At 35.4% G+C, this 12397-nt stretch overlaps 1 protein-coding gene across 17 annotated transcripts in view; it reads right to left on the bottom strand.

Annotated features, from left to right (window-relative positions):
- Nucleotides 1–12397, bottom strand: part of Pou2f1 (POU class 2 homeobox 1) — a 166791-nt gene that overhangs the window by 73305 nt on the left and 81089 nt on the right. For 15 of the 17 annotated variants that reach the window (XM_087206837.1, XM_087206841.1, XM_004865196.4 and 12 more), the window contains one exon: nt 144–209. The exons of 1 other annotated variant lie outside the window; for it this stretch is intronic. In XM_087206837.1, coding sequence (XP_087062963.1) covers nt 144–209 — 66 coding nt within the window. Of the gene's footprint in view, nt 1–143; nt 210–3438; nt 12101–12397 lie in introns of those variants that run through there. One more of the 17 variants, XM_004865197.3, reaches the window with a different exon arrangement.

Here is a 12397-nt window from a genome sequence, read left to right as displayed (position 1 = left end):
GAGATGAAGCAATCTGTAGAAGAATGTTAGATAATATTAAATAAACATAATTCTGATTCCTGCAGGTACTAAATCATACTTGCCAACTCAATGAACAAATTGTTTTGTATTTGCCAAAGTAGGATCAGAGAACCTTGCCTTACCTGTGTTGCCATCTGCATTCTCCATAGATGGTTTACTGGTTTCTGACGGATTGTTCATTCTCGAGTCTGCAACCAATCAGAAGTGATAAGGCTTTTTAAAAACCAGGGATAAAGACGAGGTTAAGGAGGCAAACGTGTGGCAGAGGAAAGGGTTAACTAATATTATCACCATATGATTCAAGAAACTGCATGTGTCAGGCTAAAATATTACAAAGTTATAAAAAGTTACCTGAAGGAAATCCAGGATTCTCTAGACCTGAACTTCTGAAGTTATCCACATATTATCTTTCTAAAGAATTTTAAGATTCTTCTAACAATCCTAACCTTAAAGCAGAACTCTAACCTGAAAAAATTATTAGTCTGATAGGTAGAAAGAATAAGCACTTTATAACATTTAAGCCGTATGCTGAAGAAATAAAACTGAGGAAGGGGAAGCACCTAAACAAGTAAAAACCAAAAAACCCTGTTATTCCCATATGAAGCATTTTTTCCATAAGCAAAGATATTCATTATTTATAACCCATAACTTCATAATAGATGGGAGAATAACTCAATCTAATAGACTAAAAGAAAACATTTCTAAGAAAAATACTTCCATTGTATTCTATCCAAAGTAAAAGTGAGATTATGTCAAAGGCATACACCTAAATTATAAACCAGTACAAAAAGTTGTGCCAGAAAACATTAACAGATATCTTTAATAATTTTAACATTTAGTCACAACTACATCCATTTAAAAATTATACCTTGATATCCCAAATAAATCTTCTAAATCTGAGTTACCTGTTTTGGTGTTATCTATTTAATCAAGATTTATTTCCATAATGAAATTTAGATATCCCAAAAATATACAGGTGAGACAAGAACCACTCTAACTTTTTCCTACATCTTTGAAAGGGTGAAAAAGATTAACATAAAATATATATCTTTTACTATATCTACTACAAATCCAAACCTAGAATATTTACAATCAAACAAGGTAATTATCAAGTTAGTTCTGCCTTTTTCCTCCAAGTTAAGAACCATTTAACAGTAGTTACTGGTAAAGAATTCATGCTTAAACTACATTATATCAGATTTTTGGACCAAGGACCACATTTTTTTTCAACAGAAAATGTAAATGATTTACATTAGGAAATCAAAACAATCACTAGAAATCCCAACCATATTGACAACAGTTGTATTATCTACATCCTTAAGAGATATAGAAAAAAATCAAGAATCCTTCTTTCATAAATTTCATTTCCATCCTAGAAGTTGTGCAATAGCTTTTCTAATATAGTTAAGTTTTGCAACTGATGGCTTGTCTTATAGGCTTAAGCAGTTCTATCATATCTTTAGTTTGTTCTTCAGATTTTTTTTTTTTTTTTGGTACCAGGGATAGATCTTGGGACCTTGTGCTTGCTTGCCAGGTGGCAGAACGTTCTTCAGATTTTTGAAGGCTTAAAATTGGTACGTCTTCAGTATAAATAAGGACAGTTCTGTAACTTCCTTCTGCCACTGTCCAGAAAAATTTAAATACCATCTGAAAGTACACTAAAGTTTGAAAGGAACAGGTGTACAACTTAGTGAAAATCAGCTTTCTGAATGACTTAGCCAAAATCTTAAGAAAGTTTACAAAATTCACAACAAATTTAATAGAATAAATCATTAAGGAAGCTTAATGCTTCCTTTAGAATGAGTTTTAAAGGAAAGTGGAAGAAAGTCAGTCATTATTAAAAAAATGGGTAACAATTTTCTCACATACATGGACATCACAGAAACAAAGTAAGCATAATTCTTAACAAGTCATGATCTTGACTTTGCATAATTCATATAATTTATACATCTATAAATAAAAAATTATGTCACAAGTATTTTATGTAAATCTGCTAAGGGTCTACCAAACTGTCAAGAGCTTCAAAGACATTTAACAAAATTACTTCAAACACATAGAAAAGAATAAAACAATACAATTCTGATTAAGTGTACAATGATGGGAAGACTATTTCAATGGCATAAGTAGTCAACATAATTTCTGACTGTAAAATGAATTCTAAAAATATCCCAAAGATATTTTTTTTTCATTTCTTGAATTCTCAACTTACTAAATGTAAAAGAATAAGTAAAAAAATAAATTCTTGATATCTGACTTTTTTTCTCTTTCTAGGCAATGTAAACAATACAGGTCTATTCCATTGGGCTGACTTTACATAATGAATGTAATATGCCGTCTACTAGTTGCTACTGAATTGATTCTTGACATCAATTTGTTGTCTGTGCCAATCAACCTTTATACAGTGATTTCTACTGTGATGGACAAATATTACTACTACCTTGGATTTAGGCCACAGGCATTTTGCATTAGAATTTAAACATTTTCAACTGTAAAAGCGATAAAAGCAGTCTCAGTTTTCAAGTGGGGGAAAAAACACACACAAGAAAAAAAGTTGCAAGTTTTAAACTTAAGATATCCAACTCCTGGAGTTTAGGTCATCTGCCTTTCCTGATGACTAAGTGACCTAAAAAGGATTCAGTAATTCTACATATAAACAAACAAAACTTCATACAAAATATGGCCACCACGGGCCATCCTATGTCTAAATACTAAAGCGCCCCAATCTATTTTAGTCACCAAAGACAGCTTAATATGTTCAAACAGGACATATTCCTCTCTAAAAGGCTATTTAGGCAAAAAACTCTAAAAACTGGCTTTCCAATACTTAAAACTTTGGTGTTCTGAAGAACACAGTAGGTTTTTAGAAATAAAAATGAAGGCTAAAATTTGAAAACAGCAAGTAATTTCTAAAATGTAGAGATTAACACATGTAGTGCAGTCACTACTGTAATTTATGGGAACTAAGTATTTATGGGAACAATTCTGCACCATGGTTCCACTTTATTTTTCATTGAGCATTTTTATATGAGACATTCTCATTAGGTATGCAAAAACATTTTATTAATATGTACATATTATTTAAGTACAATTTACTGATTTAAAATGTTCTTAGAGCTACATGAAACGTTCGCCATGGAAACTCCCCAAAAGCAATGTCCTCCACTGAAGCCAAACTCTAAATTCACACTATTTACTGAAAATACTGCACCCTCTGAACCAGAAGAGCTGGTTGTAGGGAGAGACCTACAGCAAACTCTGATGTCTGTGCTGTGCAAATGCTTTCCTCCATCCCTGCTCAATCCACCTCTCCCCCTCCCCGAAGCTGGTTGCATATGTGATTAAGCGTTTATGCATAGTCAACCCCACACATGCTATTTCCATATTAAAGCTCTAAGAACGAACTGAGCTGGTACCCACCTAGAACATAGTCACTGCAGTCCAGCATTGCTGTGAAATCTTCTAGAAGTGAAGACAGTCCAAAGCAAGGAAGAAACAGGTATCGGTCTGGGGCGGGGAAAGAAGGTACTACTATTTCTAACAAATCTGCAGTATGTTCTTCAGAGAACAAGGGTGGGGGGAGTGGAAAGTGGATTAATGGGAGAGGCAAAATACAACTTCAGTTACACCATAGCAATCTTCAACTGAATAAGGAAACTTCAGTTGCTCAGAGGAGTTTTAGTCTCTCCTACCAGCTAGGACTGACATTGTCAAGGCAACTGAAGCATGAAAAGTTCCCCTTTTTGTAATAAAATAGAAACAAAGATTGCAGCTGGCAGTTTCCATAATGAAGCTTAATCAGTATGCGCGTGATTAGGCCCTTATGCAAATCTCTCCTCGTTAGCACAGCAGCCAGCACTTTGAAGTCCGGGAACAATTCATTTACAGAATACACTGAAAGCACTCCCTGCATAATTTAAATTGGTGCATAAATATTTATCAGCTCATTTGCATATTAATTGGCAGCGCATGAAGGGAAAAATTATCTCCTGAGTGCCAGCATAATAATTAGGAGGATAAAATGAGATTTCTTCCAATGGCCTGGCTTCTTGGACCTAACTTGAGATAGCACCAGGGGAGAAAGGAGGGACAGGAGACAGAGTTCTGTTGAAATGCCACCGAAATGACACGTACAAATTAGAAACAACTCTACAGACTTAAGCACCTTTAATCTTATTCCTGCTGGCAACAATGACTTCAGTAATAAGAGGATTTGCAAAAAGCTTTCTACACAATCCAAATAATCCCAAGGAAACAATTAACAAGGTAGAAGCAGAACACAGGGCTGTCAAGATGGTGCTAGTCTACTGATAGGGAATTTTCCAGTTATTAACACACACCGTCAGAAGAAAGTTCTACTTACACACAGCAATGGTGTAAATGGAGAAGCAGGGCAGAGGGTACGAAAGTATCTTTGAGAGGACGAAATTCATTATCTACAAATCTTTTTCTTTTTTTTACAAATCTTTTTACACTACCTAATTAACAGGATAGATTAGTTGAATGCTACATATTATGGCAGTATCCTCCCATCAAACCAATTTCACATAGAAAGACTGTTACTCAGAATATAGATCCTTGAAAAATTGGCCATGTAAACTAGAATTACTTAGTATTCTCAAGTATATTTCACTTAATAGGCCCCCTTTACTTAACAACATGTTTATTCAATTTAAAGTGAATTTATAAGGTAAACTATCAATGTAAAACCTTTCAGGCATTATAATACGACATGATATCCTAATCATCACAGACAATTCAAGATACATAACCTCCCCCAAATAGGCACTGTTATCTCCTTTTTAAGAAAAAAAAACCGAGGCACAGAGAAATAAAGGACTTTTTACCCTGTATTACATTAATAATTTGGAGTTGGGATTTAAACCAGATTTTGCTGGCATCAGAATCTGAGATCTTGGCTATTATTCTGCATTATGGATGAGTTACACATTCAGGAAAATGGTAGTGGTGTCTAAAGCAGCAGAATAAAATGGCTTGTTTTCAGTATATCGAGGAAGGAGACTAGTAATTGGTGGCAAAAACATTGTGTGCACTAGATATAAGGAGAGTTCTCAAAGGTGTCATCCTAACCTGCTTTTATTTAGAGGCTGTCTTCAAGCATGCCAGACACCTGATTTTTAAAATATGTATGTAGCTTTCCCCAGCATTAAGGGTGAAATTAAACTTGACATGCATATAAGGAAATGAAAGACAAGATTTTTATATTTTAAAAAGATTTCCTTGCAAGTCAGTAACTTGCAGAACCAAAAACTTCCCTTAACTTAGATCAGTATTCTATTTATATTGCTAGTTTTTCTGTTTTATGTAATCATAAAATGTGTATGAAGAGAGTCTAGGGGAGAAACTTAACACTGCCATTTAGTGCCACTGAGACCTGTCTAAGCCCCTTCCTTCCTGGAGTCTTAATGTTCTCATATGTAAAGTGATGATAACACCCCCTTCACGGGCTGCTGTGAGACAGATGTGTGAGGCTTCTTGGCCTAGAGCAGATTTGAATAAGAGACAGATGTGCCACAGGAAACATGAAGTCACCTGATAAATATGGGGTATCCCGTGAAAGCATCAATTTTATTCAATAATAATTCATATCATTTGGCATTAAAATAAGCAAGAGTATATTATAGAACAGAGTACAAATTCTAAATGAGTTAAGTAGAATGTGTTGGACTATACAAATTCTGCTTTGTGAGAAAAGAGGAGCAATAGTGAATGGGTCTAGAATATAGAAATCAAATGTGTCATTCCTTTCTCTTTAATATTCATAAAATTTTTAATGTATTGCTTGCACTTATTGAATATCTCTGCAGCTTACCATCTGCATTTTTACACTTTACATAGTAGCACTTAGAAAATATCTCTCCTTTGTCAGCTTGGTCTTTCACGTACCAGGTGGAACTGATGTGGAACTATGGCCAATCTCTGTTTGCTGGTGGGTACACCACAGACGAAGCACCTTCGCATTGTCATTACCTCCCTGCTCAGGCTGAGAGCGTCCCCAGGGCCTCTGCAGAGTGGGGAGGCCATGGCTCACCAAAGCACACAGGCTACAGTCCAGAGTGAGGTGCCTTTCTCCTCTGACATAAAGCTCACCCAGGACCTGACTCTGCTATAGTGTAAAAATGCCTTTCTGCCACTCTTGAAGTAGGTATTCTGGGAATTCCCGAAGGAAGGTTTAAATACTGGAAGTTATCCAAACCTCTACAGATGGATTGGTGAAGGGATGGCCACCATCTCTCCCCTGTACTCCCCAACCATGGTCTATTTATATCCCAAATAAGAAAAGTACATGTAATTTTTCCCACAAAGTCTCAAATGTTTATTTCATTTGATCCTCTGTCTGAAATATCAGCAAAGAATCACTTGGGTTAAACTAAACCTAAAAATAACCTTTTGTTAAGAGAAAGAAAGAAAACCCATTTCTGAGAGGTTTATGGGATTACTGGTCATTCACACTTCAGCATAATTAATCCAACGCAACTGCTTTCTTCTAACAACTGGTTTAGGAATTGATTAGTGATGTAATGGCTGTCTCCACTAGAGAAGAGCTCAATAAAAACTATAATGAAATAACTTCTGTTTAGATGACCTAAAGTAAGGGTTGTGAAAAGTAGAAAGACTAGAAAATAGTATCAGATGGAAATATAGAAAAGTGCTGAAAGGGCAAAGTTCAAATTCATATATTTCAAATTTATGCCTACTATTTGATCTTTTCTCTAAAAGCGGGAAAGAATTTTTCTAGGATGCAGAAATCATGGCTAGCACTATTAATACTAAAAGGATTTTACATTTATGAGCAAAGTTTTGAGCTGGTCTAAGTCTCATTAGAAACTGGGGCAATAATAATTGTATTACAAACTAGCATTTAAAAACGTATCTTTTGTGGGTGAGTGGAGGAGAGGGCAGAATGTACTCTACCCTAGCAGATCATTAACATCCAACCTGGTCATGTTCCAAATAGTCATTTGTACACGATTTTGTACCTACCATATACCTGCTCTAATGGGTGGAAATATCTGACTCAATGACTATGTCCTGTCACCTTCTTTCTGTCTCATAGTGGGATGGCCCCCAGGCATCTCTACAGTTCACCAGTACCCCCCATCCCAGAACCCAGAGCCTCATTCATGTTAGGCAAGTGTTCTACCACTGGGCTACATTCCCAGCCCTCCTAGTAGCCTTTTAAATCTTTGACTCTTTTCAAACTCTGTCACTACCTTAGTGTCCAACTAACTTGTTTACAGAAAACAAAATGACACTGCTTCAGCCAACATTCAGTAAAAATATTTAGTACCTTAGGAACTGTAAGTTAAAAAAAACCCAAAAACCTCATTCCAAAAAATCTGTCTTCCATATATAGTTTAAAATAATTTACTACTACTGCCCAAATATAAAAATATGTTTCAAGATTTAAAAACATTAGATTCAGAGCCAAGTGATGGACATCAATGCTACCACCATTCTGTGCACTGTATCACAGTACATGAGAATGACACTCTCTAATATGGGGCTCTCAGTGCTTATAAAAAAATTGTTTTTAAACACAAAATGGGATTTCTACAAACTCTAGATGGGCATATACCAGTAAAGAAATGTACTTTATCAATTTGACTTTTAAGCAGTGCCAAATAACAAGAGATCTTAAGAATAGTCTCATTTTATAAAAAATAAACTGAGGCTTGGAGAATGACTACAGGGTCACACAGCTACCAGCTATTAAGTGGCAGAGGAGTAACAGGAAAGAAAATAAAATAAACAAGAAGTCACAAGAATAAAATAAAATACATGCAAAACATCCTATGAAATTGAAATTTGAGCAGTTGGGCGATTAATCTGAAAGGCTAGCTTAAATGAAAAAATGTTATATAAATAAACATTTTATTTTAACCCAATGCAAATATTCATTCATCAATCTCTGCTGTTAGGCCAAAACCTTTCTTTGCGTTTGGATCCAACACTAACGTTTTTCAAGCTTTTCACTGACAACAATCACATTTTACATATGTGTACAGAATAAATGTTAAATAATCAAGAAAAGTTCCATCCATGAGACAATGCTCCTTCATAGGTGTAATGCACTCTATGTTTTAATATACAGTATTTCTTTCTCTTTTTTTTTGTAGCACTGAGGCTAGAACCCAGGGCATTACACATGGTAGGAAGTGTCTTTTCACTTAAGTATATCCCAGTCAAACTTTATAACTTTTTAAAAAAATTGCTGATTTTGGGGCCGGGGAATTAGCTCAGTGGTTTCGTCACCTGCTGCGCAAGCGCAATGACCCGAGTTCGATCTCCGGTACCAAAAAAAAAAATTGCTGATTTCAGCTCACTAGAATGACACCATGACAAACTGAAAAACGCTATTTTACTTCTTCTTTTTTTTTTGTACCGGGGATCGAACTCGGGTCCTTGTGCTTGCAAGGCAGGCGGTGGAACCATTGAGCTAAATCCCCGGCCCGAAAAACACTATTTTAAAAGTGAGGCAAGAACTTAGAAGACATATGAAACAATTTAAGTGCAGAATTCACTTTCTTTCCCTCCCTTCTTCCAGAGTAATTTATCCCTAATATTTTACAGTTCTCTTGCTCCTGTGTAATCCGACAGTAGCGCCGCCCCCCCTCCCCCCAAACTCAGGACCTAGCATTTGTGAGGCAGGTGTGGTGCCACTGAATTAAATCCCTGGCCCCCAACAGCAGTTTTTAATAATTACTTTGTATCAAAATTTTTTGAAACAGTCAACTTAAGTTTTCACAAAAACTTAACTTTTCCTTGGTTTATATAAATTGTGCAATTAAAGTAAGTAGTATATAAGCAGGCTTGGGAGCACAAACCAGTAAATGACTCTTAGAGTAAGTGCTCAGCATGCTGACGGGCAATGTGTGGTAATTCAAGCAGGAATGCTAACAAGTCATTCAAGTGGAGATATGTTAAGAAACAGACCATACTAGAAAGTTGTTAGTATTAAACGGTACATGCTGGTCTCTTCTTTAACTGGTGCTCTTACTTTTTTTAACTGGTGCTCTTACTTTTTCTTCCATTTATACAACTCATGCATTGTTTGTTCTAACACTCTAGCAGCCTTTACGAGTAAATACATTTTTTTTTTAAAGTAAGAAGAGAAAAAAAAGGAAACATATCATCATTAAAAACTCCAATCCTGAGCTTGGCATGATGGTGTACGCCTATGATCCCAGCAGAAGGATGGCAAGTTTGAGCACAGCTCTGGGAATTTAGCCACTTAGTGAGATCCCCTCTCAAAATACAAAATATAAAAAGCTCTGGGTTCGATTTCCAGTACACATACAGACACACAACCCAATCCTGAATTTCTTCACTGTAAAAGCTTTATAGATCATTTGAGTTTTACCACTACACTGAAGTGTCCAGCTTATCCTACATCATTCTGGTTTTTTATAGCTATAACTGTCTTCTCTTCATTCCGCAGTTTTGCGAAGTCATACATTAATTCATGAGTACTGTATTTACTAAGCGCTGTCAGGAACTGCGCTAGGAATTGGGGATACAATGCTGAACCTCAGAATGCTTATCATCAAGTAGAAATGTTAAGTAGTCACACAAATATGTAATTGCAAACTGTGATAATTTATATAGTAAAAGAATTGGTGACTCAACATGGGCCTATAATTTGTCTTGACATCCTTGGCTAATATTAGAGTTCCACTATTTTAACAACTGGAATATGGCCTTTTCTGATTCCATTTCTTAAATCTATTAAAAAAAGTTTATTTTGTTTAAAATTCTATACTACATTGATTATTCTCACCTATTCTTTGAATTGTTTTATTTCTGATACTGGAAATTTATGTCTTTTTTCTTTTTATCTTATACTCTGGCTTCCTGAATTTTTGTGCCAATACAAAGGTAATAAATATCCCAGAGAGCTACATGAGATATAAAATTAGACATATTCCTCCACTCAGCTAATTAAAATGTTCTTCAGACTGATCAGATGTTTATTAACATGTCTTAAAAGTACATGTGGCAAACATTCCATAAACATTTAGCAACCTTCAATCTGTCTAAAGTGTCCTTCCTTCCATACATCAATTTGTGAAGTTTACTGATCCTATAAAGTCAGGTTCAAAAACTACAGCCTTATATCTTTCTTCAGTCTTCTAGGTGGGGTGTAACTATTTCTTCCTTTGCAAGCTTATAGCAATTATTGCATCTCTCTCGTTTCTGACTTATTATTTAGAAACAATTGGAAACTCAAAGGAATTTGTAAGGATAGATCCCATGTACCCTTTACCAATTTCCCCCACTGGTTACATCTACATCACAAGGAAACTGATGTTGGTATAAAACAGTGATGATGAACCTTTTAAAACCTTCCATGATACAAACAGCCCACTGCGTTACATGTGCTATAGGTTTGCCACCACTGGTGTAAAGTGTGTCTATAGTTCTATGCTGTCACATGTGTAGATTCATGTCATCACCACTGCAATCAAGATGATTCATCACAAAGAATTGCATCCTGCCACCCATAACAGGCACACTTCCACGTCTGCCTCTGACTATTCTTAATCCCTGACAACCAGTAACTTTTCATCTGTCATCCATCTTTATAACTAGTTATTTTGAGGATGTTATACAAATGGAATCATGTAATTTGAGGGACTATTTAAAATTGGTATTTGTTTTTACTCAACATTAAGACTAACATCCACCCAAGTTGTTGTTTATCAACAGCCCATTCCTTTACATTGCTGCCTAGTATTCCACAGTACAGATTACCATAGTTTGCTTAAGGAATCACCCATTGAGGGACTTTTTGCTTGTGTCCATTTTTTTGCTATTACACATAAAGCTGCTGTAAACATTCACACATAAGATATATAGAGGATGAGAAGCTCCACACTGGGAGAAACATTTGCAAATAATATATCTTTGTGTGTGTGTGTGTGTGTGTGTGTGTGTGTGTGTGTGTGTTTTCCCTAACTATTGCATTTTAAAAGGTGGTCTGATTTTACATAGATAGGCTTTTTTCCCCCAGTGCTGGCATTGAATCCAGGATCTCCTGTGTATGCAAGTGCTCTTGCTCAGAGCCACATACCCTGTTCTGGGAGAGATTTTAATTGATGTTTTCTATGTATCTTTAGTCACTCATGATATCACTATGTATCTCTATTCACTGTGCCTATGGCTGCCTCAGAAACTGCACATCCAAAGCTAACTCATCTCCGTGTCTCCTCCTGAGCCCTTCATGTATAGACAGTGTCTCCAATGCTATGGCATAAAGGTCCACACCTGTCACACCTGTTGAAATTTAGTTCTCACTGGGAGGTCTTCAGAGAGAGGAAATTTAATCTGATTATGGAGTTTGGAGGTGGGACCTATGGGAGATAATGAGGCCATAAGACTATGGCCCTAATCCCATGGGCCTGTACTTTAGGAGAAGAGACCCAAGCAGGATGACTTGCCATATGGTGCTAATAATATATCTTATAAGAGATGCTTATCTATAATATGTAAAGCACATTTATATACATATTTTTATATAGACATAAGTTTTTCTAGGATAAATGCACAAAAGTGAGACTATTGGGTCAGATGGTATGTAAAATGTTTAACTGCCAAATTTTCCAGCTTTAGTTTACATTCCCATAAGCCACATTTTTTTTTTTAAAAAAAGCAATTTAAATCTACAGTGGCATATGGTCACTTTTAGTTATTCTAATAAATGTGTAGTGCTATCTCATGAAGATCTTAATTTCTATTTTCCTAAGGCTAGTAATACTGAACATGTTTTATGTGTTTATTTGCTAATTATATATCCTCTTTAGTGAAAAGTCTAGGTCTTCCATTTGGGCTTTTTAAATTTTATTTTCTAATGGATTGGGTTTTTAGGACTGAGTTTGCAAAGTTCTTCATATTCTGTAGATAACAGTCTTTATCATGTATGTGCTGTGTAAACATTTCTTCCCACTGTGCAGCTTGTCTTTTCATCCTAACAGCAAAACACTTGAATTTTAACAAAGCCAGTTTATCTGTTTTTTAAATGTAACAACTGCCAAAACAGAATAAAATGTTTAAAACAGTATAAAATGCTTAATTAAATTTAACTTCTAAAATATCTCTTACAAATGGACTGTTACATAATAAGCCAAAGCGTCAATAACAAAAAATTACTGTCAATTTGGAACTAATAGGTTTCTAATTAAAACTAAGAATAGAGGAAGCAAATTAACCCAAAGTAGTGTAGCATAAGCAAATCTATCTGCTTTTCTTTAGTATTTGTCATAAAAGAATGAACCTTCTTTCTTTCATAATTTAAAAGCTATCAGATAGGGCCAAGCAAGATAGGTATCCTTGCCTTATGGAAGTGAGAAGAGAACAG

This window comes from Heterocephalus glaber, unplaced genomic scaffold, assembly GCF_053883595.1.
Source record: "Heterocephalus glaber isolate CG9 unplaced genomic scaffold, H.glaber_assembly_v1.0 deba00000738, whole genome shotgun sequence".
NCBI lineage: Eukaryota > Metazoa > Chordata > Mammalia > Rodentia > Bathyergidae > Heterocephalus > Heterocephalus glaber.
Note: the sequence above shows the minus strand (reverse complement) of the source record. Positions and strands in the feature narration are given on the sequence as shown.